This window comes from Pelodiscus sinensis, chromosome 15 (assembly GCF_049634645.1).
Source record: "Pelodiscus sinensis isolate JC-2024 chromosome 15, ASM4963464v1, whole genome shotgun sequence".
In the NCBI taxonomy this organism is placed as follows: Eukaryota; Metazoa; Chordata; order Testudines; family Trionychidae; genus Pelodiscus; species Pelodiscus sinensis.
The window spans coordinates 15915237-15943065 of NC_134725.1; the positions used below are offsets into that span (position 1 = coordinate 15915237).

The 27829-nt window shown below is 46.0% G+C and overlaps 2 protein-coding genes across 2 annotated transcripts; one reads left to right on the plus strand and one right to left on the minus strand.

The window, feature by feature from the left end:
• Positions 1-5298: 5298 nt before the first annotated feature.
• On the minus strand, positions 5299-27525 carry ESS2 (ess-2 spliceosome associated protein). Its single transcript, XM_075898234.1, has 10 exons — positions 27276-27525; positions 23903-24071; positions 21561-21656; positions 20721-20890; positions 18714-18831; positions 15725-15858; positions 15462-15564; positions 13243-13352; positions 12320-12435; positions 5299-11606 (listed from the first exon to the last, which is right to left on the minus strand). The coding sequence occupies exons 1-10, from the start codon at positions 27429-27431 to the stop codon at positions 11321-11323; spliced, it is 1458 nt and encodes a 485-aa protein (XP_075754349.1). The 5' UTR covers positions 27432-27525; the 3' UTR covers positions 5299-11320.
• Positions 6377-7471, plus strand: LOC102457750 (testis-specific serine/threonine-protein kinase 2). The gene has a single exon (XM_075898235.1). It carries the CDS (start codon positions 6377-6379, stop codon positions 7469-7471), a length of 1095 nt encoding a protein of 364 aa, XP_075754350.1.
• Positions 27526-27829: the final 304 nt, after the last annotated feature.

Consider the following 27829-nt stretch of genomic DNA (forward strand, 5'->3'; position numbering starts at 1 on the left):
AAATATCGTAAGCATTGCTCCTTGTTAACTATCCCCTTGTTTTAATATATTTTCTTCCACACATATGGACTGTTTAAAATATATAATTTTATATATGTTTTTGTTTGTATTGGTGGTGCACATCCACACACTACCTCAATATTGGTGTTGCACATAAGAAATTTCAACCTTCCCCAGGATAGACAATGTTAGAGGAAACACTGGCTTTTATCCATTGGCCAAACATGATGAAACCACTGTAAAATGGATTTTTTCATGGCCAAGGGTTTTAATTAAAACTGTTTTTTCATCCCCACCAATTACTGTTCTGTTTTTTGGGAGATCAAATGTCATCTGTGCTTCATCCATATTTCTTGTTTGTGACAGCTCAAATGCACATTCCTTTTGATGTTTTATAGTATACCTTTGGAAAGATTCAATTTTTTCTTCAAGGTCTCTCGGCAGTTTTTGCACTATCTTTGTTCATTGCTGAAGACAGAGACCATGGTTGTTCATGAAGTGAGTACACGAGCCCGCTGATGCAATAAACACCGATGGTTTTTCTGACTTGTTTTGATCATCTTTTGACATTTGGAAAGCACGCAGACGAATTCCGGTTCTAGTGACAAGGTTCCCGTTTTGTCAACATTCAACAACCCAATCATTGAGATCTTTTTTCAGCCCAGGAAATGAAGAGCACAGTGTTGGAGATTTTTTCTTGCTTCTTGGAATGTCTTTTTGTGTTGCTTTAATTTTTTCCTCATTCTCTTACCTGCTCTCATGAACACAGAATTCACCAGCAGCAGCACAATTATTGTTTGCTTTTGCATATTCATCAATGTTAAGTTTAAATGCTGCATCATGAGCAAACCGTTTCCTTTTGATTTCACCGTTGTTCATTTTAAACTCTAGTATGAAAATCTTAGAAAATAATGTATAGATTTTGAAGAACTTTATAGAGGAACGTCACCCGCTTTATCACTGTCAGATTATAAGCGTTCATTGTTTATTGCAAAGAAGCCCTGCAGATTGGCATGTCCGGGGTGATGATAGGCTATTTAAGTTTTATTCAAGATTTCATCAATTCTGCACATTGTATTTTTAGATTGCCTAGGCAATAATTTGTGATGGGTGGGCCACTCCAAGAATTTAGAAAGTGGTCAAGGACTGCACTCTTCCATGATATAAATGGAGAAGGTATGGGGACTGGGATGGAGGTTGTGTGCAGAAGGGAGCTTAGGGGTAAAGGACTGAAATGCAGGAGACTGTGTGGGATCTGGGAGGGAATGTTGGTGAAGGAGGTAGTTGTGACCTGGGGCACTGGACTGGCATGCATGGGTTCGGATTGTGACCCAGGTCAGGAGGGGATTATGATCTGGGACAGGGGTTTGGAGTACAGGAGACAGTGCAAGGGTTTGGGTTGTGACCTAGGGTAGGGGTGCAAGAGTTTGTGTTGTGACCTAGAGCAGTGTTTCTCAACCAGTGGTATGAGTATCCTCAGGGATACTCAAGAGAAGTCTGCGGGGTATATCAACACAACTGAAATTTGGAGAAAATGGATTTTTTTGTTAAGTTTTACAGCGCTTTATTATTTTTGTACTTTTTACACCCAAAAATGTCACCGGCTGCCCAGCTCTGATTAAGTTGTTTAAACAAATGTGTTGCAATGGTAGATATCAAATTACCCAGTAGCAAACTGCCACCAGTGCCATAGTGCTATCATTCATAGTATTTTTCTGACTGCCTGGTAAGGTCTAGAATTTTCTGAAGTGGACGGGTCAAATTTAATGTGGATACAATTTAAATAAAAATAAAAGTTTAGCTCTTTTTTTTTTTTTTAAAGAAGTGAGTCCTGAGCTGTGTTTACAAAAGAGGTCAGCAAACATCAGTTCCCAGCCTGCTAGGGGTAAGACACTGCCGTGTTTGATTTATTTGCTTGCACTGTCTATAAGCAAAGAGCTCTCCACTCCCATTGGCTGCTGTTTGCTGTTGCCACCCAATGGCTCTTATGGGAAGCGGATTGGGCTGAGTGATGGACTGGCTGCCATTTCTCAGTTTCTGTTGGCTAGAAACAGTGAATCACAGACAAGGGGAGCTGAAAGACTCCATCCTTGCAGATTCTCCAGGTTAAACAAAGTCTCTCGACATGCCAGTGGTTTATGCTGATGAACTGAGACTGGAAGTTTGCAATCAGCCAATACAGAGCCAGCTTATGAATGGTCCATCACATTTTTAACATTTTTTTTTTAACATGGGGGGGTGGGTTGGCTTATGAACAAATGGTCTATGATCAAGTAAATAGTAACAGAATACAAAAATAATTTAAAGACAATCTTTCTAAAAGCGCATCAAAAGACTGAAAATAAAGTTTTCAGCTATCAATTTAGGACAAAGATTGGATGGCTTACAGTTTGTAACTATCTTGAATCAGACTTAGCCACCCAATCTTTCTCCTAAATTGATAGCTGAAAACTTTATTTTCAGTCTTTTGGTGTGCTTTTAGAAAGATTGTCTTTACAATTTTTTTTTTAATTTTTGGCCTTAGGCAGGGAGGAAGGGGGGGGGGGGGTGACCTGCCTGGAGCCGCAGAGGGGCCGGGATGCGGCCTGGCGAGAGAGGGGCTGGCCTGGAGAAGGGGGGCAGGAGCTGGCAGTGGGGACGGGAGCCACAGGAAGGCTGGGATGCTGCCTGGCTTGGTGGGGAGGGGGGCAGACTGCCAGTGGGTGGGGGGCCAGGAGCCAGCCTGCAGTTGCCTTGGTGACCTGCCAGGAGGGTCTGTGAGCCAGAGCTGCCAGAGGCAGTCTGCTGAGGGGGGGTGGGAGCCGTTTGGCGGGCTGCCGGGGGACCAGGACCCAGAGCGGCTGGCACAGAGGCAGGCAGGCCCATGTGTAAGAGGTGGTATGGGAGGCTCCAGGGGGGCCGGGAGCCAGAGCTGGTGGGGGTGGCCTGCCTCATTGGCGGACTGCCAGGGAAGGTTCTGGGGGGAGGGGTGCAGGTTGCCAGGAGGTGGGGTAAGCCATGCAGCGTGAAGCCAGGTAGGCCGTGAGCTGCACAGCATGGAGACAGGTGGGCCGGGTGCAGGCTGCCAGGGGTGGGGTCCATGAGCTGGAGCTGGTAGGGGGTCCGTGAGCCAGAGCTGGTGGAGGTGGCCTGCAAAGGGGGGTAGGAGCTGCTCAGCAGGTTGCTGGGTGGGGGGAGGGGGAGGAGGGCGCACCAGAGCTGGAGGCACAGAGGCAGGCAGGCCCACCTGTAGGAGGTGGCTGGCAGCCTGCCTCTTCAAGGGAGCCAGGCAGCAGAGCATGCGTCCACACACCTGCAGGAGCAGAGCTGGCAGGGACGACCGTGCACAAGAGGGAAAAGTTGAAAATCCCATGACAGACAGACAAGAACGGTGAGGACTTAATAGAGAGATTGTTTAAAAACACTTCCACTATAGAACAACAAAAGCAGCATTTATCTCCAAAAACACCAGAAAGGGCTTGTTTACACTGAGCAGTAAAGTGTATTTCTGAGGTGTGATCTCAAACACACTCACATGGTGACCCTAGTGGTGTACATGGACCCTGAAAAGTTCCCTCATGTGCATTACATAGTGCTGTTTGAAACAGTACCACACTCAGTATATTTTACTTTTATAAGCAAGTTACAAAATCTAAATTACTCATTATTGACACCAATATTTAAAAAGGGCTCTAGAGGCGATCCTGGCAATTACAGACTGGTAAGTCTAACTTCAGTACCGGGCAAATTAGTCGAAACAATATTAAAGAATAAAATTGTGAAGCATGTAGAAGAACATAATTTGTTGGACAAAAGTCAGCATGGTTTCTGTAAAGGGAAATCCTGTCTTACTAATCTATTAGAGTTCTTTGAAGGGGTTAACAAACATGCGGACAAGGGGGATCCAGTAGATATAGTATACTTGGATTTTCAGAAAGCCTTTGATAAGGTCCCTCACCAAAGGCTCTTGTGTAAATTACATGGCCATGGGATAAGAGGGAAGGTCCTTTCTTGGATTGAGAACTGGTTAAAAGTCAGGAAACAAAGGGTAGGAATAAATGGTAAATTTTCAGATTGGAGAGGGGTAACTAGTGGTGTCCCCCAAGGATCAGTCCTGGGACCAATCCTTTTCAACTTATTCATAAATGATCTGGAGAAAGGGGTAAGCAGTGACGTAGTAAAGTTTGCAGATGATACCAAACTGTTTAGGATAGTCAAGACAGAAGCAGACTGTGAGGGACTCCAAGAAGATCTCACCAAACTGAGTGATTGGGCAACAAAATGGCAAATGAAATTTAATGTGGATAAGTGTAAAGTAATGCACATCGGGAAAAATAACTCCAACTATACGTACAGTATGATGGGGGCTAATTTGGCAATGACAAATCAGGAAAGAGATCTTGGAGTCATCGTGGACAGTTCTCTGAAAACTTCCACAGTGTGCAGGGGCGGTCAAAAAGGCAAATAAGATGCTAGGAATTATTAGGAAAGGGATAGAAAATAAGACCCAGAACATCTTACTGCCCCTGTATAAAACTATGGTACGCCCACATCTTGAATACTGTGTACAGATGTGGTCTCCTCACCTCAAAAAAGATATTTTGGCCTTGGAAAGGGTTCAGAAAAGGGCAACTAAAATGATTAGGGGTTTGGAACGGGTCCCATATGAGGAGAGGCTAAAGAGACTGGGACTTTTCAGTTTAGAAAAGAGGAGACTGAGGGGGGATATGATAGAGGTATATAAAATCATGAGTGGTGTGGAGAGGGCGGATAAAGAAAAGTTATTTATTAGTTCTCATAATAGAAGAACTAGAGGACACCAAATGAAATTAATGGGTAGCAGGTTTAAAACTAATAAAAGGAAGTTCTTCTTCACACAGCATGTTGTCAACCTGTGGAACTCCTTGCCAGAGGAGGAGGTGAAGGCTAGGACTATAATAGAGTTTAAAGAGAAGCTGGATAAATTCATGGAGGTTAGGTCCATAAAAGGCTATTAGCCAGGGGATAAAATGGTGTCCTTGGCCTCTGTCAGAGGCTGGAGAGGGATGGCAGGAGACAAATCGCTTGATCATGGTCTTCGGTCAACCCTCTCTGGGGTACCTGGTGCTGGCCACTGTCGGTAGACAGGATACTGGGCTAGATGGACCTTTGGTCTGACCCAGTACGGCCGTTCTTATGTTCTTATGCATATGGTAAGAGAAAGCCCCAATTTATCGACAAAACTAAAATTGCTAAAAATAACCATCCCACAATGGAATTAATAAATCCCAGAAAAGTCCTATATAAAAAGATGTGAAAGCATATATAACACAAACAATGTAGCTTCTATGATAAAGATTTATTTTGTAATTTCAACATTCTGCTGCGGTTCTGGACACTAAAAACACTGAGCTCCATAAATGCCAGATAATGCAATTAATGCATTGAGCTCGGATTGCCCTAATAGAGTAAAATGCAAAAAACAAACAAAAAACAAAACAAAACAGCGAAAATGGTCCCTGGCTAATCAGATTATCAAAACTGAACATTTAAGAGCAATAGTAGTAACAAAGTAAAGATTGTTCTAATTTATTAAATTTCAACGGCCCAAAGCTTCAAGATGTTGAATATTTAATTCCTCTTGGCTATGCTATACTTATTTTAGAAAAGGTTTTAGAGTATTTTCTGAACAGGTGATTTTATTAGTTTTTATGCTACAGCAACCAGAATGCATTTTAGAAGCAATATTATAAATATTTCCTGCCTCATTTTATCTCCTCTTAAATCTTTATCCAGTTTTAGAAATGTTATTAAAGAGGAAGCTGTACCCTAGAACTCTGAATGTGTGTGTTTGTGTGCGCATGTTATTCTATAGCTTCCCTTTGTATTGATTTTACTTTCACAAGTCACACAAAAAGTATTCTATAATTGAAAGTAATCAATTCTCTTAGACATGCTATTATCAAAAATACAGAATGGAGTAAGCAGCATATAAAGATCAAACCACAGGAATCAAATACCTTCCATGGTCAAAGAATGGAAAAATACTTCAATTACTCCTCTTCTGCTCTTGTGAGTGTGAACAGAACAAGCATTTTACCATGCTACAATACAAACAAGGTAACTGCTGTTGTAGATGATGTACTGGAATGTTGACTTGATTCTTGGCAACCACCAGAGGCTTTACAGTAAGACTGAAAAAGGCATTTTAATTCACTAACCCCTAGTAACAGCAGCTGTGCTTTGTGACATCACAGCCCCACATCATACATTAAACAATGCTGAAGATTCTACATCATCCAACTCAAGAAAAGCAGAGCATTTCAGATGGCCACTATGGAACATATAACAACAGGCTTCTGGCATACGTGATGCACAGTCAACTTCAACTTATGAATCACTCGTTGCCTCTGGCACCATGGATGATGCTGCAGTCCTTAAAAAAAGAGGCTACATCATGGGAGGAAATCTGGGAGAAGGGTCTTATGCTAAAGTGAAATCTGCCTACTCTGATCGACTGAAATTCGATGTAGCAGTAAAAATCATAGACCGGAAAAAAGCTCCTCGGGACTTCCTGGAAAGATTTCTCCCAAGAGAAATAGAGATTTTGGCCAAAGTCAATCACTGCTCCGTGGTCAAGACCTATGAGATTTTTGAGACCTCTGATGGCAAAGTCTACATTGTGATGGAGCTGGGTACAAAAGGAGACTTACTGGAGTTCATCAAGAGCAAAGGGGCCATCTCTGAGGAGCTAGCTCGCAAGATGTTTCGCCAGTTGTCTTCTGCCATCAAGTACTGCCATGATTTGGATATTGTCCACAGGGACTTGAAATGTGAGAACCTCCTTCTAGACAAAGACTTTAGTATCAAACTGTCAGATTTTGGCTTTTCCAGACGACTGACTCGAGATGAAAATGGCAAAGTTATTCTCAGTAAAACCTTCTGTGGTTCTGCTGCATATGCAGCCCCTGAAGTGTTACAAGGCATTCCCTATCAGCCTAAGATTTATGATATATGGAGTCTGGGTGTAATTTTGTACATTATGGTTTGTGGGTCAATGCCATATGATGACTCAAACATTAGAAAAATGCTAAAGATTCAGAAAGAACACAGAGTGCACTTTCCCAAGTCTAAAAATTTGACAGTTGAATGCAAAGATCTTATTTACCGCATGCTGCAGCCGGACGTAGCTCGGAGGTTGACCATAGATGAGATTTTAAATCATATTTGGATGCAGACTGCAAAATCCAGAGTTCCTTCAGCAACTTCATTTGTAAAAGAAGGAGAGTGTTCTCGGAATCTTGGCAAGGTGAAGTCAGAGCACAAACCGGAAATAGACCCCATTGGGGAAGCTAAGCCCGAGAGACCAGATTACAAAACTGAGTTTAAAGCAGTGCCCAAATTGGAGGCGGTACCGGAAGCAGAGGATGCCATTCCTGAAGAGGAGCAAGCGGAAGTTAATGATCTTGCAGATCAAATGCAAAGAACAGAGATCAGAAACAGTGATGATTAAAGAGCAGCCACCTGCAAGAGTTGCCTGCATGGCTTCGGCACATGAATAAGACTGTGAAGCTAGTTTTGGAAAACAAGAGCCCAGAACAGGAGAAAGTAAAGTCCATTCATAGCAATCAATTATTTTATAGCAATTCTATTAAATTCTCTTCTAACTTGGTAATCATGTTGCTGAATTGAAAGGTTAAATAAGGAGATAGGTAGCTTGGAAAATCTAATAGACTGTATGCCCAGTTCACATAAGGCCTTTTTCCACAGCTCCCCACTGCTGAATGTTGCAAGTGCTGTGCTGAGTTAAGCCTTCTTTTGAACAATGTTTCATCACAATCTCATGCCCCTTTTACCTTTGGGCATTAACACAATGACAGTAAGCCCTCTCCAAACCCATTCTGTTATGTGCATAGAAAAATAATCCTTGTTTCCAATTCCTTTCATATTCCAGTACCACATTGGTTTTGCATTTGCAGTGACAATTTCGTACCACAGTAAGATTTACCAATTATTCAATTCTGCAGCATCCCAAGAGCAGATTTGGCATTTTTCCTCATTTTCTGATGCAGAGTAATGGATTTTGCTAAACCATATCACAGTGTAAATGAAGCATGGATATGCAATTTATTACAAGTGCAGATATGCTTGCCCGCAGGGACAAGGCAAACTCCACTATTGAGACTTCTAGATTTGTCATATTCTAACAGCAGGGAACTGTTATTGTTTTAAAATTCAGCAAACGGAACACTATTACCTTAAAAAGCACAGTTCAGCCTGGAAACATGCCTGCTGGTAGACATAGCACCTGAGACTACTGTAACTCTAGATTTGCCTCACTTCAAAACTTTACTTTGCAAATTGGACCACACTGTGCTTGGCTATGTCTCCTGTTGTTTGTGTGGAACTCAAAGCAGGTACTGGATTAATTCACAGAGGAAATGGGAACATTTTTAATGTGATTGTAAAGCCATACATTGACTAGCAGGTCTCTGGGGCAATTGTAGAGTGTGAAACAACTTTGGATTCTTTTTTCAAGCTGCCCAAATTTCAAGTGACAGTGTCCCACTGAACTGTCCCATTTTATAGAACTTTCTAGTGTTACATTTGTCAGTTTAGGAATAACCAGCCTTAACAGTTTTGTCAATCTCAGCTGGGAGACAGATCTGGAACAATGTTAGCTTTTTCCTGAGTATTGCAAGGGGCAAATCAAGTTCTGGTTACCACCACCCCTGAAAGGGTAACTACTGAGTCCCCCTATCCACGGAAGGGGGGGGGGATTACAAATAGCTTCAAGTAGGTTTACAAAAGCCACACTCGACATGGTGGTCATTAACCTCCTAGAAAAAGAACATACTGCCCACTCCCACTAGGACAGCTTTGTAACCACACCACTAACTCTTAACAGTACGTAGTTTAGTTTTTAACAGTAGGTTTGCATATACTGTAGTAATTTCCCTACACTAATCCCTGCCTACGGGATATTATTAAAAACCCTGTCATTTTTGGAAAAAGCAAAATGATTGGTTACAACAAATGAGTGAGCTAAATGTTTTTAATTTAGAAGCAGGGCTGGGGGAAGAGGGAAGGACCAGGCCACAAACCATCAGCAGCTACAACAGTGATTAGGAGAGGGGCATAGCAGTGAGTTCCAGGACTCAATCCCCCAGCCCCTTTGCAGAGCCTGCATAGTGGGAAGATGCTGTCAGTTACTGTGAGCTTCACTTCAAGGGCACTGTTATAGGCTCTATCCATTATCTCCCCCTTCATGTGCTAGGTGTCTAATCACCCTGAAGTACCACTGCCCTCTAGCAGCTGGGAGGAGTTGCTGGGGATCCAGAGGAGGTGTATCTCCATTACTCCACATCCCTTCTCCAAGCTGCTGAAGGAGCCAGAGAAAACGAGAGATAAGATCAACTTTTTATGTCTCTTTCCCGCCCCTCACTCTAGCTCTCCTGCTGCCCCTAAGAGTCTTCCCTAGCACTGTCACCAGAGCATTTTGAACAGCAGCAGCTGTGAAATTGACTTCACTCTTAATGTCACTCTGCTGCTACAGGGCAGTGCCAGGGGTAGCAGCAGCAACACTGAGCTGACTGTGGAGGGGGAAAGGTGATACTTTGTTTGCTTTTGGCAAGCTCTTTTCACGACCACAACAGCTCAACAGAAATATTTAGTAAGTAAGTGAAAGGCCACGTTTTCCAAAATTAATAGCATATGACCTACCCCTTCACCAGAAGGAGCTTCCATTCATTAGATGTTTCAAACCCCAAATTGTAACCTTAAGAACAACAATTTCCTGTGGTTTCTAGGAACATCTCCCACCCTTACTTCCACTCTTTCCACAAGCGAGTCAGGCTAAGGCATCTGCTCAGCTCTTGTTTCCAATGTGGCTATCCGGTGTCAGGCTGACTTTTTGCTGCCAAGCAGAGTGAGGCAGAAAATGCAACTGACTAAAGTGAATGTCAGGAGCTCAGAGACATTCCAGCTTGTAAGAAAATTCTGCCGTTAAAAAGAGAGATTGGCCTTAGAAAAGCCAAATGATCTTTCCAATTCAAACATGTCCTGAGCCATTGGCCAATGAAGTCAATGAGAGGTTGGCTGCTGAAGTTCAGGATCATACAGATCTATGCTGCTGTCTCCCTAACTCACATCAGATGGTCAAGGTGGCAGAGCTATTTACAATGATTATATTTAAGAGCAAAAAAAAGACAGTGATGCATTCCTTGTAATCAGAGGCAGCAAGCAGCATTTCTTGCACAGGAAACTACAAACGCTGCTGACCTTCCACTTTGAACTGACCTCTCTCCCCCTCTTAAAAGAAAAAAGCCCCTATATTTGAATGGTAATGTCAGAGCAATAGAGGTCAACCTGGGACAGTGACACTGAATGCAGTCACTTAGTAAATGTCAGAGCAACATTGGCAAAGGCATGTGTGTTTCAGTTCAAACAGTGATGACTTGTTTTTTTCTGCCTGGATTTACCATGTTCCTTATTACATTTTCGGAACACAGCTGGCTGGATATTTCAGATGTGCACCCCATACAGACCTATTACTGTGCTTACTGCAGAGCAAAAATACTCACCAGATTTCTGAACAGAGGAGGGCAGACTAAGAGAAAATGTGTGCACTGAAGGCTTCTCCCGTGTCCTCAAAGGATTAATGCTCCCCATAGGACTTGTTTGGCACCAAAGAGTATAATTGAAGTAGGTGCCAATTAAAGTCAAGGTTTTTGGCATTTCGGACCATGTTTTTTTCTATCCAGAATCAGGGTGGGAAGAAGAAAGAATACAGATACTTATTCTACCTCTCTTCCTTACTCAGCAGAACTGCACATTTCAGTGGACAGCAAAGCTAGAAGCAAGAAAGTTTCACACCTTGGTTCAGGCCTTAGTACAAAGGCTGACTACACTTTATAAATAGACACATCTGTACAGAAAGAGGCACTCAAATGCAGGATCACACTTTTTAAAAAACCAAGGAAAATTACAAAAAATATCCCAAACATTTCGTCCTATTTCCCAAAAGTCCAAGCAGTTTAAGTTATTTCTGGAAACATCCTTGTCCCCTAGTGATTCTGTGCCACACACCTCCATGGTACTAAGAGAAATTATACCACAATAGTAAATATTCTGCTTCCAAAATACAAGTTGTAAGCTGCTCCACTCTTGTTCTAGTAATGGCATGTCAAATGTGGGAACTATGCACTATTCAAGGGCAGAAATGGTCCCAAATCCAGCAACTGCTAGACCATGTTCTAGCAGCTTTAAGCAAATGTCCTTTCTCCTGGAAGCGTATACTGCCCTCAGCTTACACACAGCCCTGCAGAGCTAATGTTGCAGCTCCTGCTGGTAAAGGGGGTATTTAGAAGAAATCAGATGCCTTTCGTCTTTTAGGGAGCTGCAGCAGGTTGTCTGTGATTGAAGTGGGATCTTGGGTTACTGGAGTCTGAGAAACAGTCCTAGGAGGTGGGGTGCTAGTGGGTGTCTGTGACCCACCTACTGGGGTCTTATACCCAGGAGTTCCGGGGTGTGCTGGAGAAGGGGTATAACTGGCTCGCAGTGCTTTATCAGTATATTTGCTCGCAGTCCTGTTTACTAGTCGTTGTAAGGCTGGTGACATAGCTGGACTCAGTCCTTTTGGAGTGAGGCTGCAACAGAAGCAGAGTAGTTTAAAAGAATACAAAGGGCTTTTTTAAAATCAAAGTGATGCTGTACATCAGAATGCATACAGAGTGCTGAATAACCGCAGAACCTCTCTTGGGTTCCGCAAACTGACTCACATGCTCCCTTCTCCTTCCACTCCTGCATTACTGGAACCACTAAGAGTACAGCTTAGGACACAACTTGACCATTCTGTTCTTCCAGCAGCGATGCCTGATCCCTCCTGCCAATGGCTGTGTGATTAAACCTCAGCCCCACTGTTTCTCTTGCTGATTAATGCCAGGAGCCCCCCACAGTCCAAACCCTCTATAGAAGCAATGCTCCCTTTCCTTTTCTTTGTGTCCATCAAGTCCTCACCCCAAATAACCTAGCCCTGGAACTTCTGCCATTTATGATCAGTTGGGGGCACTTCTCTTCCTATAATGGGGGCAGTTTGGCCTGGCAGGGAGTTCACAAAACTCTTCCCTCTCCACCATACTGCCAATAGGGGCAAAAGCAAGCAGAACAGCTAACAGCCTTGTCCAGGGAGCAGAGCTTATTCACAAATAAAATCTCTTCCCAGCATCGCACATCCATTTTTGCTCCTTGCTCTCACCTCACCCAAATGCCTTTGTTCTATGCATGCTGGATTATCTCTTACAAGAAATAACTTTCTTTTCTCCCCTGTTGCAGGGGACAATTTCCTATGGAGAAGTCTCACCTAGCCAAGTTTTCCGTGACTCTTCTTAATGCTTCCTGTTTCTTTGCTCGGTTTTTAGCAGCTGCCTCATTGGCCATCTTGAGTCCTAACCGCTCTCTGCGCCCAGGCTCCAGGATCTGTAAACACACCAAACCAGTTCAGCCTCCAGGCTGCTAACTAGGCACATTCATAGCTAGAGTCCAACCCATAGGGGTCTAGATTATGGGTGGGAGGGGCACTGGCTTTGGCACTACCTGGACAGACAGAAGCAACTGAAGATATTTACCTTCAGCTTGGAGATCCTGCTGAACTCTAGAATGTCTTCCAGCTGTCTCCCCTGATTGCATCACTTGGTCTTACATAGGTCAGCCTTCAGCCCCATAACAATGATCGGGGAGGAGAGCTAATTTCTAGGGGAAACCAATCAACTGTATGGCCAACAGTTAGCAACAGTAGAATTTTTCTACTTCAGGAATCTCACCCAAAGATGCTCATTGTCTCCAGGAAAGGAAAGGGAGACATCCGGCATCTGAGGCCCAATGCAAATTGTAGAGCCAACCTGCCACCTCCCTAATCTTCCCAGGACACAGAAGTCTCAGCTAGTGGTGACAGGCCAGGAAAACCAAGCTGGAAGGAAGCTCCCCAGCAGGGAAAGTTTAAGGCTCTCGATCTAGTTATTCATCAAGTCACAAAACGAGACACTCTCCTCTTCTCCAGACTTCTAGAATATTCAACCCCAACTTCAGGATGCCTGGGTTGGGCCATAAGCAGTAGGTGACTCATGGCCACAGCATTTCATCCAGTTAAACTCTACCCACAGAGCCTAGGTAACCAGTGCCACAGACAAGCCATAGCTCCTACAATAATAAATATGAGTGGCTCCTCTGCTGCCATGTCACTGCAATCCATTCCCCAAAAGATGAGAGTGCTGAATTCTGAAATACCTTGAAAGCTGGTCCAGGTGTCCTGTCCACATACGGAGTTTCTGACCCATCTATTCGCAGGGGGGTGCTCTCAATCTCGCCCCATGTCATAAGAGGAGAATCGGTCACACCTAGCAACAAGTAAAGAAGTGTCGGTTAGTGAGGCAAGACATTTGTAGAGACAGCAACACCCAGAGCACAGGCTCTCTGCCCACCATAGTAAACTGAAGCTGATTATGAAACAGCATAAATCACTGGTTACCCAATGGAGTAGCCATCACCACAGAGACCATCACACTCACTACATGAAAGACAGTACCCTTTAACAATAGCTAGAGCTGGAGGTTAATTTCCCAGAGCCTGATCTGGTAACTGGCTTATTAGGATGAACAATGGGATCTTCTACCTAGCGTATTTCTGATATAGAGAAAATTTATTCCATGGGAAGGATCTGCCCTGGGGAAGCCAGTGGCATGCTTTATCAGGTGCTGGAAAGGATGCAAGAATTCCCAGTCTTCAGTACAAATAATGACTGCAGAAAGGTCAGCATAAAATCAGTGAGCACCCAACAAAAACAGAGCCTATTAGATTCTGATTAAGTACCAGAGAGGTTGTTCTATAACCTCCATGGTACAGATCTATTTGAAGGGTGGGAGAGAAAGCCGAAGGGCCGAAGATGACTGGGAGTGGTAATAATGGATTGCAAAATGAATAGGAGTTTGCAACACATTGTGAATCATGGAAAATTGGTTTGGGTCAGAATGGCACAAAAGCCCAGTGCGTTGTTTGTGGATCAATACTGGTACAGGGGCTGTCTTTTGGAGAAGATAGAAAGCTGAACTGGTAGCTTGTTACCATCCTGAACTAGCCTCAGTCACTGACACACTGGTCCTCAAACAGTCCCTTCCTTGCTGTCACACACATTTATTTGGTTGCCCAGCAACCTGCATGAACAGCAAAAAACAAAGTCTGATTCAGACAGAATGGAACGTAACAAATTCTCAAAGCCTATGCTGAAGCTGCATTACTGGCTTAAAGAACTTTCCTAGCAGCCTCCACTGAAACTGCCAAATCCCTTCCCAGGAGCCTATCCAGGGTGGCAAACTGTGCCATTAATCCAGACCACCTACAACCTGCCTCAGAGCTGAGCTCTTTGCAGCACTTAGAGCAGGGGTGGGCAAAAAGCTCTCCATAGGCTGGATCTGGCCCATGGCCACCCTGCCACTCCCCAACCCCACAGGCCAATCAGGGCCTGGGAGCATAGGAGCACACAAAGTCTTCTCGCCCCCACAAGAACACACAGTGTCTAGGGAAACATGCCAGCTGTTTTAAAACAGACACATTTATCTCTAGTTCTGTGCGCCTTTGCTGTATTCTCACCAAGATACACAATTGGCACTGCAGGATGATCTCCTTCTGTCAGCGGCTAGGGGACAGAAACATCATTTGCATCCTCCTGAATCTCTCTGTGGTGTTCTACACTACTGATCACGAGACACTACAATCTCACCTGATTGTATAATCTCACCTGCAGTGATGGAGAGGAGGCAGCTCCACGAGAGCTAGTGTGCACGGACAGCCAGCTTAGAAGCCAGCTCCCTGTGAGCACCGGCTCCAGCCTGTTCCCCACAAGCTGCTGCCTCTGTTTCGAGGCAGCAACAGCATGGGGGAGGGGCAGTCAGCTCTGCAGGAGCCACTTCCTCTCCTGTGGGTAAATGTGTAAAAATTCAGCAGTTACATGTTTACAAAAAAAAGTAAGAAGGGGGGGGGGGGGAAGCTTTTTAACATCCCTAATCCAAACTGCCTTCCAGACCCCTCACCCTGCACCCCAGTCCCAGTCCAGAGCCCCATCCAGACTCTCTCCCAAAACTTGCTCTTTTCACCCATTCTTGTACTCCAGGCTGAGCCTAGAGCCCCCCCACACTACAAATTCCTCTGTCCCAGCCCAGAGCTAGAGTCCTTCCTAGGACAATCTAGTCCATTCAACCTGAGTACAGTGAAGCAGCATACAGCTCTCAGATGCTCCCGAGCCCAGCATGATTTCTGTCCTGAGACTGAGATGGAACAGAGAACTAAGCCACCACATACTATACCCACGAGAACCATTGCCTCAGCAGATCTATAAAGTGGAAGTCAAGCCTGCATGATTACAGAAACATGGATACAGAAAGGTCAGTGGAACAGGACAGCACTGCTAACTACTTTGCTTTTACATTAGAGCAAAAACAGTCTCTTCTTACCAGGGGCAGGAGAGGGGGTGGCCACAAATCCATAGCCATTCACTTTTGGAGACTCCTGGGGGATCAGCTCTTTCCCATCTGGCCCTACTTTGCCCTGTTTGTACTAGAACAGAAAAGCTGGGATCAGTCAGGTACACTTGGAGAAAGCATTCAATTAGGCACATTCAGTTCTCATCCAATTAAATGCATTCAGTTCTCACATTCTGCATCTCACCCAATAAAGGGTGTTTCATTCACAATTAATGACTTGTCTGTAAACTAACCTGGGCATTGAGGGCTGCTGCCTGCTGCAGCTGGGATTTACTCAGTGCTTGACTGAATGGATCTTTCAGAAAGCGGGTGTTCCTATGCACAACTTCTCGAGGCTTCTTAAACACATCATCCTCATCAGGCACACCTGAAAAGGCAGCCAAGGGATCAAGAAAAGGGCTGAGTTCCCACTAGAGGGCAGGCTGGCATAAGGCTGCCAAACCCACACATCATCTCAGTACACATTTCAGCAATTACAGAGGCAAATATATTTTGCCATTTCTGCCGATTTAAAATAAAGTTTACATTAATGCACGTGTCTACCTTACTATCTGAAAAGCAAAGACAAATCAAGCTACATTAGAAAAGCAGGAAACACACACAAGAGTTTCCGCATTTCACATAAAGGTTGTTTATTGTACCTTCAGCAGAAAAGGTATCTAGCCTCAGTGTGGGTTTGTTAAAAGATCTCATTGCCTTCAATACGGCAGCCAAGAGACCAGCAAAACCCACATATACAGAGTTGAACTGCATCATAGGAGGAAAGAGGGAAACTGAATACACTCATTAACAAGACAAACCCAATAGGGAGAAACTATGACTCCAAAAACAAATGCCACTGCAATGTATACTCCAAATTAAAAAACACAGTAAGAGAACCCAAAAACTGCCACCATAGCTTAACAACCAAGTAAAAAGCAGTGACAGATAAAAAGATACCTTTTAAAAAGTGGAAGTCAAATCCTAGTGAGAAAAATAGAAAGGAGCATAAACTTTGCCAGATTAAGTGTAAAATATCATTAAAAAAGCCAAAAAGGAGTTTAAAGAACAGCTAGCCAAACACTCAAAAAGTAATAGCAAAATGTTTTTAAGTACATCAGAAGCAGGAAGCCTGCTAAAAAATCAATGGGGCTCTTGGATGATCAAGATGCTAAAGGAGCACTCAAAGATGATAAAGTCATTGTGGAGAAGCTAAATAAATTCTTTCCTTCAGTCTTCACGACTGAGGATATTGGGGAGATTCCCAAACCTGAGCCATTCTTTTTAGGAGACAAATCTGAGAAATTGTCCTAGACTGAGGTGTCATTAGAGAAGGTTTTGGAACAAACATAACAGTAACAAGTCACCGGGACCAGATGGCATTCACCCAAGAGTTCTGAAATAACTTAAGTGGGAAATTGTGGAACTATTAACTGTTGTTTGTAACCTAGCCTTCAAATCAGCTTCCGTACCTAATGACTGGAAGATAATATGATGCCAAAAAAGGCTCGAGAGATAATTCTGGCAATTACAGACTGGCAAGTCTAATGTCAGTATCGGGAAAATTGGTTGAAACTATAGTAAAGAATAAAATTGTCAGACACATATATTAACATAATTTGTTGGAAGAAAGTCAACATGGTTTCTGTAAAGGGAAAAATCATACCTGACTAATCTGCTGGAGTTCTTTGAGAGGGGTCAACAAACATGTGGACAAGGGGAATCCAGTGGATATAGTATACTTAGATTTCCAGAAAGCCTTTGACAAGGTCCCTCACCAAAGGCTCTTAAGTAAAATAAGTTATCATGGGATAAGAGGGAAGGTCCTTTCATGGACTGATAATGGATTAAAAGACAGGAAACAAAGGGTAGGAATAAATGGTAAGTTTTCCAAATGGAGAGAGATAACTTAGTGAGGTCCCCCAAAGGTCTGTCCTGGAACTCATCCTATTCAACATATTTATAAATCATCTAGAGAAAGGGGTAAATAGTGAGGGGGCAAAATCTGCAGATGATACCAAACTGCTCAAGATAGTTAAGGCCAAAGCAGGCTGAAGAGCTTCAAAAAGATCTCACCAACCTAAGTGATTAGGTAACAAAATGGCAAATTAAATTTAACGTTGACAAATGTAAAATAATGCACATTGGAAAAAAATAATCCCAGCTACATATACAATATGACAGGGACTAATTTAGCTACAACTATTCAAGAGAGAGATCTTGAAATCATTATGGACAGTTCTCTGAAAACAGCCACTCAGTGTTCAGAGGCAGTCAAAACAGCAAATAAAATGTTAGGAATCATTTAAAAAGGGATAGACAATAAAACAGAGGATATCTTATTGCCTCTACATAAAATCCTGGTACACCCACATCTTGAACACTGTGTACAGATGTGGTCACCTCATCTCAAAAAAGATATATTGGCATGGGAAAAGTTCAGAAAAAGGGTAACAAAAATGATTAGGGGTTTAGAATAGGTCCCATCTGAAGAGAAATTAAAGAGACTTGGACTTTTCATCTTAGAAAAGAGGAGACTAAGGGGGATATGAAAGAGATTTATAAAATCATGACATGTGGAAAAAGTGAATAAGGAAAAGTTATTTACTTATTCCCACAATATAAGAACGAGGGGTCACCAAATGAAATTAATAGGCAGCAGGTTTAAAACAAACAAAAGGAAGTTTTTCTTCACTGAGCACACAGTCAACCACTGGAACTCCTTGCCAGAGGATACGGTGAAGGCTAAGACTTTAACAGGGTTCAAAAAAGAGCTAGATAGATTCAAGGAGGTTAGGTCCATCAATGGCTATTAGCCAGGATGAGTAGGAATGGTGTCCCTAGCCTCTGTTTGTCTGGAAATGGGTGATGGGGGAGGGATCATGGGAGGAGTACCGGTTGTGTTCCCTCCCTCTGGGGCATATGATATTGGCCACTGTTAGCAGACAGGACACTGGGTTAGATGGACCTTTGGTCTGACCTAGTATGGCCATTCTTATATGGATAATAAGCAACAGGTGAAAAATAGCATTAGAGGCAAAGTGAGACAGGAATGACATTGGAAAGAAACATCGTGTCTGACCTCATGGAAGGAAAAGATGCTAAGTGCAATCTTACCCTAGGAACAGCAATTCAGGCACCCAAACAAGATATGTGGACAGCAAGGGTGAAATACAGGTGCTGTGTGGTGAATCAGTGCATGTTTCTACTGCTGATGCCTTGTAAGGGAAGCATTTGCCTCACCTGGTGGGTAATACATCAGGGAATTCTGAGCCTTGTACTCCCAAGTCTCCACTCCAGCTTTCCCACTCTCCAAGGCCTGGTGCTCTGCTGAGGGAAGCGCCAGATACTCAAGTCGTCGCTGGAATCATATTGAAAACAAAGCCTGAATTTCACACTCTTATTTAGACTGAAAATAAGCTCTACTTTTCATCTCTTTGTTCTTTTGTCTTTCAGAGGAGAGTAGTTCAGAGATTGGTTTCCTTTGAAGAGACCAGAGACCACTGCTATAAAATAAGATATGAAGTTTAAAGGGAGAGGTATAATTATCATTCCTGGAATGGCTTTTTGCATTTCTGTCTCTTCTGTAACCCAAGCTGAATCAATCACTTCATTGTGAGAATGCTACTCTGGTGTTGGCCTTTTAAAGTTTGGTATCTGTAGGGGAGCCTAGATGGCCCACCCTTCACCAAAACAATGTCTGCCTTGTCAGGCCTTGCCCTGTCCCTGTCCAAGGTACGAATCTCTAACAAAGCAAACCTTAGGCTTGTCTCAAGTCTGGTGCACGTAAACATGCAGACAAGGTAGGGGAAGCTTTGGGAGGCAGAGACTGCATAGTACGACGAGACCAGGCCAAGAAAACTAGAAACAATTTGGTACTGGTTTGGTACAATTTGCTCCCATTTTTGAGGAGCGAAAAATTCCAGATACAGCCATCGAACTGTTAATTGGATGTACCCCAAATATTGGCATAATAGGTATCTTACACAATATGCAGTTGATTGGTAGATATTATTAGAATGACCAAGTCTCGCTTTGCTATAAAATGGGCTTAGTAAGAAGAATCAATGGGATGAAATAAGCAGGATTGACCCATAGGTCCCGCTCGTTGTAACTAGAAGTAATAGACCCCTTTACACTGGTGACTCCCATGCACAGTGTTCCGATATATGGGAATCAAAGGAACCACAACCTCCTGCCTAGTACTGTAGGTAGCATACAGGTGAAGTGTAAGTGAACTAGGCTTAATTATTGTATTATAATAATGTTCTATTAATTACTTTTGCATTGCTTTGCACTGTATTAATTGCTTTACAATTTAAACCTTAAATACTATAAATTTTACAGTAATTGTTTTTAAGGCTTGTAAAATGTAAACAACTATATTAACTGCTTAAAGCTTGCAATAAATAAGTGGTTAAGCCTCTCTAGAGGGTCCTTGTTTCCCTTGGATCTAAAAATCGAACCACACGACAGTATCAGTCCCTTTGAGTGAACAGGAGGTATACAGGGCTACAAAAATAAGCACACATTTACTACAGAGTCTTTGTAGACTTAAATTCACGAATCTCTGAAATTAAATGTCAAGCAGCCATCTAGAAAGACTGACAGAGCCTCCACCTCAGTAACAGCTTCTCCACGAAGAACCATTCAACAGCTTTCTAGGAGATTTGTAACACAAACACTTAGACGGTGCTTTGCATTTTCAAAGCTATGTACAATATATAACCACAGCACCCTTGATGTATGTCAATATTATCCCCAAGCTGTACATAGGAAAAATGGGAGCACAAAAGAGTTTAGTGATTTGTCCAGTGCTACAGCAAATTGGGGCTGAGCCAGGACTGAACTCCAGAGTTCTTTTTAGCTCACTATACAAGATCCCAGTGTCTCATACACACACAACTCAAAATCAATCAATGTTTTGCTCTTGATGCATCGATGTGTTAAAGTCAACAGTCACATATGAGCACATAAGAAACAAATCTCAGAGGTCTAGTGGGACTCAGCAATAGAAGGGAACTTAATACTGTCTCCTCTCCCCCATCAAAAGCAAGAAAATATCCTTCCTACTTGGTTAAAAATGATGAGGGGATGATTTAGTTGGGGTTGATCATGCTGTTAGCAGGGGATTGGACTCAATGACCTCCTGAGATCTCTTTCAATCTTATGATGCTATGAAAAAGACAACAGCAATTGTCCACAGTATTATGTCAGAAGAGCTCAGCCTTTCAGGAGCCATTTCCCCACCTGAGCGAACTCCTCTTCTGCTTCGTACAACCAAGAGTGTCTGGCCTTCTCCTTCTCTTTGGCCACTTCCATGATCTGCTCAAATGAAGCATTATCTTCGCTGGTGTGTTTGGTTAAGAAGCTGTCAAGGCTGGGAAGAGCATCCTTATTCTGTTCTTTCTCCACTTCTCCTAGAGAGATGAGGGAAGAAGTCTAATGAAGAGGCTCACAATCCCCTTTCTGTATTAAGAGGTGCCTGGTTATTAATCCCCCATGCAATTATTTTCCCACACTGACCCCAGCTGACCCCAGGCTCCACCACCCTTCGGCATTTTAAAGGGGCAGCGCCGCTGCACAGATGAGCCATGGATCAGTTGTGTGGTGCTGGCGGCTGCCCCTTTGAAACACTGCTTCAAAGGGGCAGCACCACATAACTGATCCCAGGCTCAGCTGTGCAGCACTGCTGCTTTGAAGTACCCCTTTCCTCATAGAGGCAGCAAAGGGGGAGGGAGGAAATAAACTGGTTGACTAGTCAACAGACTATCCGATAAGCAAATGCTTATCCGATAGTCAACTAGTTTTTAACATCCCTTGTCTTTACTATTCTGTACATGAACAGCTCTACTCTTGGTACCTTGCCCACAGGTAAAAAACCCTTTTCTTGGCAAACGATGAAGGTTCACATCAGTGATCATTACTGATCAATTCAGGCCCGTATACCACACAACCTGTGGTGGAGTTTCACTTGGTGCAGATATTAGAAGGGGCCACTTTAACAGATTAACATCAGATGACACAGTAGTATTTTATTTCCCCTCCTGCTGGCAAACCCAAATAAAAAAAAAATAGTCCTTTTCCTACCTTCTTCTGCAGTTTTGATCCCAATCTTGGACTTGTTCAACAAGGAAGAGGAGCCTGGGTGTACTTCAGGTGTTTCAAATGTGGCTGGAGTAACATCTGTGCCAGAGAAATAAATTCCAGCATGTTACAAAAACCAAGAGCAGAACACCTTCTGTTACTGCTAGTGGATAAGCAAGTCTTCAGAGGACTTGTCTGCCGGCTCTCATTAGTCTCAGGTGACCCACAGTTTGAGACTAAGACAGAGAAACTCTTTAAAGAAAGTTAGGGAAGGGTATAAAATTATTTCTGTGTAAGTCATTTCCAGCCACTGCTCAATCATTTCCTAATCCTGCTGGGGACCAATGACAAGATTCCCCATTGATGTCAGGGCGGGGGGGAAGGGAGCATGAAGAGATTGCATTCTAAGCATTCTTTATTTCATGTGATGAATGACAAAAGCAGGCAATGATTTGTGTTTCAGGACAGCTCTCACTCAGGGCAATGCCAGCAACTGCCACGCACAAACAGCAACACCAATACCATGGGGAAGGGGACATTCAAAATGGTACATGCCCTTTACCACATGCATTGCCCACAACACAGCAGCTGCCCCTTTGGGAGCCAACATCCCAATTCCACAGCAAGAAGTCACCCAGTGGCTGAGTTTTACAGCAGGGAAGCCCTGTAAATTACCCAGCATGAGAATTACATGCTTACCTGGGAAATAGCACTTAAACCAGGTTGGAGGAGAGACGGAAATACAGCTGGTCCCCAACTTACAAACGAGTTACGTTCCAACACCTGGTCGTAACTTGATTTGTTTGTAAGTCGGAAATACATGCAGCCGTGCTGTTCATAAGTACAGATGGTGAGTTTGTAAGTTGGGGACTGGCTGTAATGAGGTAAATGGGAGGTTGGTCGTAAGTGCAGATGGTCGTAAGTCAATGCGTTCGTAAGTCAGGGACTGGCTGTAAACTCAAAAGGAGAGGAAAAAAACCCAACCCTGACAGACACAAGAGAAGCCCCATAAATGGTCACTTATTCATTTCCCAGTTATTTTAGTTAACAGGGAATAGATTTTGTGCAACAGATCTAAAAATATATATAAGTTGCACACAATTTCTGAACACTTATGTCTTGCTTACAAGCATCTCCACAGCAGCCTCCAGTAGGACTTGGTGTTTGCTGGCATATTTTGTCATTGCATATTACTGTTCACTACATGCCACTTCTTTGATCTCTATGCTTTTAGTTTTTTTAAGTTGTACTAGACTTACTCTCATAGCAATTCCTGAAACAAAAACAGGTATGTAACAGTATAGAGCAGAAGTACCACATGAACCTCTGATAATCAGGTCATTTGTTTCCACGAAGGTGTATCAATTAAGAGGCTATCCCACTGCATTAAATAAAGCTTCATAGCAGGACTCAGTAGAAGGCTTGACATAACAAGTCTACCCAGAGCTATAATAGTAAGGATTAAAGCAGTGGTCCCCAATGTGGTGCCCGCGGGCGCCAAGGCGCCCACCAGGGCATTTGTGCACGCCCGCCGACAACCTGGGCTGGGCCGGCCCTGCCCCCGGCGCATGGGAGGCGCCGGCCCCAGGCGCGCGATATGCACCGGCGCCTGGTGCACGGCGCTCGGGCAGCCCCAGCCCCGGGGCACATGAGGGCGCGCGGCTCGGGCGGTGGCAGCATCGGCCCCGGGCCCATGGTACAAGGCACTCGGGCGGCCCCGGCCCTGGGGCACATGCCGACGCCGGGTGCAAGGACATCCCCGCCCCCGGGCGCCCGGCACATGAGTGGCCCCGCCCCCCAGGCGCCCGATGCATTAGTGGCTCCGCCCCCCAGGCTCCCGGCGCATGAGTGGCCCCGCCCCCCGGGCGCCCGGGAGCCTCTATAGGTTGGGGACCACTGGATTAAAGAAACAGCCTGGAGTTTCTAAAGAGACACAAGACCTCATGTATCAGAGCACAAAGCAACCTCTAATAAGTGGGAGTTATGAAATAACCAGCCCACTGAGAAACTTCTTACTGCTTCTCTACATTGTTTCTTGTAGCCTTCCTCTAAAGTAGTTGACACCAGCCACTGTCAAAACACCATTGTCATCCAGTAACTCCTGTGCAGTCAGAAATAATCACTGCTTTTCCCCAGGATGATCAGAAGGCAGCTACAGCACTACATTCTGGACCTTAAACAAGTTGGGTTCCCAGACACTCAGCAACACTACAATTTCCCTTGCTACCATAAAACAATCTATCAAAGTGACAAAAAGACAGCAGTGCTTTATAGCTTTTACTTTATGACACACATCACACTAACAGCCTACTCATGAAATCATCCAGCTAACCACCAGCACTTACATGGGGCAGGTGTCTCCTTGGATGATTTCCCCAATGAAGAGCCAAATTTGATTGCTATTTGTCTCATTTTCTCTAAGTCACCACTTTCTTCAGCTTCCAAGTACTCCTTCTGAGCACGTAACCTCTCAACATCAGGAAAGAAATCCCTCTGGATAATCTTCTCCAAACTCTGTAGTTTAAAAAAAATGAAAGAAAAAAAAAAGAGAGAGAAGGAACAATTCTAAGCATACCTGGCAAGCAAGAAAGAGCAAAATCAGTTTAGGGAAACTTTCGTTCAGTGGGAAGAGGGAGGAAGGATTTAGGATTCCATGAAAGCCATGATTGACTGCAATGCATGAGCAACACTAACATCCTATTTATCCACCCATGATACCACAGGTGCACAAACAGTACCAGTGCTGGATTTCTCAACACTGCTGCAGCAGCAGGGTTGACCATGATCTAAAGCAGAGGTTGCCAAATGTTATTTACCAAGTCCTTCTTTGGAGATTTATGCTCCAGGCATTTCCCGCCTTTTTTAAAAGGGAACCATGGACCCCAGTCTCTACTCACCTTGCAGCACTTGGGTAGTCTCAGCTTCCAAGATCTAGTTCCCTCCCTGCCTTGCTCTCCCCCACAGGAGAAGAAAGTGTGCTCCATGGAAGAGGCAAGGTCAGTAGCAGCATGGAAGACTGCATCCCATGAGTACTGTCCCTCCTGCTGGACACAGCCCTTTAAACATGGCCCTGTCCACTTCCCCTGAGCAAGCTCTGTCCAGAAGGAGAAGAGGATGAGCATTTTGTCTTGGATGGGGCCACAATCAGGAGGCAACTCTGGCCAGCAAGAGGGTCAGTACTCGGCTCCCTGCCAGTATCCCCAGTAGAGGAGTGTAACTGCAGGTGGTATGGACATGAGAGACAGGCAGGGAGTCCAGTCCCAACATCCGATACCACCCACACAGACCGCTCACCATTCCCCCTTCCAGATACAACCCCTGCTGACTCAGCCCTACAATGCAGCCCCATCAAGTCCTCAGTCTCCCCTGATATCATCAGAAGCACATCGGGGGGAAGAAGTATGTGCACCTCAGATGGGGATTCTCTGATTTAGATGGACCATCTAAGAGTGAGAGAGCTTAATCACCATCACCCTTCAATCCTTGGCACCTTTGCTGAGACGGCCAGTAAGAGTGCCATACTCCCTTACTCACCTAACAGCTGACACAGCGGAGGCATTCTGAAGTAGATACCTAGTCACAAGGAACTAGTTGGGTTCCACCCCATTTAAAATGGGCCACAAAAGATCTATTAGCATGAGACTATGAGTATGACCACGCTGCAATCAAAGGCATAATCACATCTTAGGTAGACATACATACATTAGCTTTGCTTTCATTTAGCTAAAAATAGCAGTAAAGATGCAGAGACATAGGGCATAATCTAGGCTAGGCATAACCTAGACCAGAACCTCAGGGAAGCACTTGCCTTGCTAACCTGAATCAGGGTCTGTCTCCATTGCCATTTTCAGCTGCACTAGTTACATTTAAGTTTAATCACACCTCCAACTGCAAAGCAAACGTATTCTTAGTTTAATGTTGAACAATCCCAACACACTCTGCCAAAAACATTTATAAACATGGACAGTACTGGTGTCATGTTACATACATCCCTGAAACATAGCCAGCTCTGGAGCAAAACCCAACAATTGCAGAGCTATGGGCCGAACTTAGACAGGAACATAAGAACGGCCACACGGGGTCAGACCAAAGGTTCATCTAGCCCAGTGTCCTGTCTGCCAACAGTGGCCAATACCAGATGCCTTAGAGGGAGGAAACAGAACAGGCAGTCCTCACGTGATTCCTCTCCTGTCTCCCATTTCCAGACAAACAGAGGCTAGGGACACCATTCCTACCCATCCTGGCTAATAGCCATTCATGGACCTAACCTCCCTAAATCTCTCTAGCTCTTTTTGGAACCCTGTTAAAGTCCTAGCCTTCACCACATCCTCTGTCAAAGAGTTCCAGCAGTTGACTGCGCTGAGTGAAGAAAGCAAAGACGAACCTTATGGTCACCCAGGCGCAGGGTTAATAACAGTTCTAAACACAGAACAGTGTGTGTGTAAAGCCAGCCACAGTGGCACAGATGGGCGGGAGTGTCTGAAGCCACTTTTGCCCTTCAGCTGTGCTGTGTTTTAGGGTCCCTTGCCCGGCCCACTCGGGCATTGGTGTGAGCCACAGAAGGGGGCCTGATCGGCAGGGGCTGTCACGGGTTGCTAAGTCAGCACCCTCCCACCTTCACAAAGGGCACACCCTGGGGCTGCCTAGGAAAGAGGAGACAGGACCCTGCCCACACTGAGCCCAGACCCTATCCCCAGTGCGGGGCCAATCCCTCTCCAACTGCCCTGGCTTCCCGCTTCAGCCCCCACCTGCAAACTAATTCCCATATCTGGCCAGCCCCCCCAGCACCCCTCCCCCATCCATCCCCGCCATGACTGGCCAGCCCCCTCCTCCAGACAATCCCCAGCCACTCCAGCCTCCCCCACAGCCCCAGCCACTCTCCCCCCACCCCCGACAGCCCCGGCCACTCCAGCCCGCCCCTCCCAACAGCCCCAGCCACTCCAGCCCCCCCCCCAAAGCCCCGGCCACTCCAGCCCGCCCCTCCCAACAGCCCCAGCCACTCCAGCCCCCCCCCCCAAAGCCCCGGCCACTCCAGCCCGCCCCTCCCGACAGCCCCGGCCACTCCAGCCCCCCCCAAAGCCCCGGCCACTCCAGAGCGCCCCTCCCGACAGCCCCGGCCACTCCAGCCCCCCCCAAAGCCCCGGCCACTCCAGAGCGCCCCTCCCGACAGCCCCGGCCACTCCAGCCCCCCCCAAAGCCCCGGCCACTCCAGAGCGCCCCTCCCGACAGCCCCGGCCACTCCAGCCCCGCCCCCCCGACAGCCCCGGCCACTCCGCCCCCCCCCCCCGACAGCCCCGGCCACTCCGCCCCCCCCCCCCCGACAGCCCCGGCCACTCCAGCCCCCCCCCCCGCAAAGCCCCGGCCACTCCAGCCCCCCCCCCCGCAAAGCCCCGGCCACTCCAGCCCCCCCCCCCCCCGCAAAGCCCCGGCCACTCCAGCCCCCCCCCCCCCGCAAAGCCCCGGCCACTCCAGCCCCCCCCCCCAAAGCCCCGGCCACTCTAGCCCGCCCCTCCCGACAGCCCCGGCCACTCCAGCCCCCCCCCCCCCGCAAAGCCCCGGCCACTCCAGCCCCCCCCCCCGCAAAGCCCCGGCCACTCCAGCCCCCCCCCCCCAAGCCCCGGCCACTCCAGCCCCCCCCCCAAGCTCCGGCCACTCCAGCCCCCCCCCCCAAGCTCCGGCCACTCCCCCCCCCGCCCGAGCGCCCCGCGGCCCGCTCACCTCGATGTAGCTCTCCTCGTCCAGGATCCTCTTGCGCCGCTTGGCGGGCTCCGGGGCCGCTCCTCGCAGCACGGCCACGGCCGCCCCGTCGGCCTGCAGGGGCACCAGCGCCAGGGGCGAGGCCGCAGCGTTGGCGGAAGCCCCCGGCTCCTCCATTGCGCCAGGCCGGGGATCGCTGTCAGCAGGGGCAGGGCCCACACAAGCGAAGGCGAGCGGGGACTTGACCCGACTCAGCCACCGTCGCCCCGCGCAGACTGCTGGGATTTGTAGTTTTCTTTTAGCGCAGGCCACAGCATCGCCTGGAGAGCCTGGCGCGGCTAGCGAGAAACCACAGCGGGCGGCTAGAGCGTCGCAATGGGCGAGCGCGCCCCCTGCCCGAAAGGAGGAGGGAGAGCGGGCAAGGCCGTATGCGCGTGGGGGAGGATCGCAGGAGCAGCAGCCTGGGGGTGAGACGGGTCGGGCTGCAGGATCAGAGCGCACAGAGCGGCGGAGCCCCTGGCTGGAAGGCACTGGGCTAGTCCGGGACGTGCCCAGCCAGGCAGATCGCCCTGCTA

What these genes read in the sequence shown, in the direction of transcription:
- LOC102457750 (XM_075898235.1), top strand. Translation starts at nt 6,377, where the DNA reads ATGGATGATGCTGCAGTCCTTAAAAAAAGAGGCTACATCATGGGAGGA.
- ESS2 (XM_075898234.1), bottom strand. Translation starts at nt 27,431, where the DNA reads ATGGAGGAGCCGGGGGCTTCCGCCAACGCTGCGGCCTCGCCCCTGGCG. An exon ending in CAGAAGAGGAGTTCGCTCAG is followed by an intron (nt 18,832 to 20,720) that starts GTGGGGAAATGG and finishes ATATGATTCCAG; the next exon opens with CGACGACTTGAGTATCTGGC. An exon ending in CACCCCCTCTCCTGCCCCTG is followed by an intron (nt 13,353 to 15,461) that starts GTAAGAAGAGAC and finishes ACTTGTTGCTAG; the next exon opens with GTGTGACCGATTCTCCTCTT.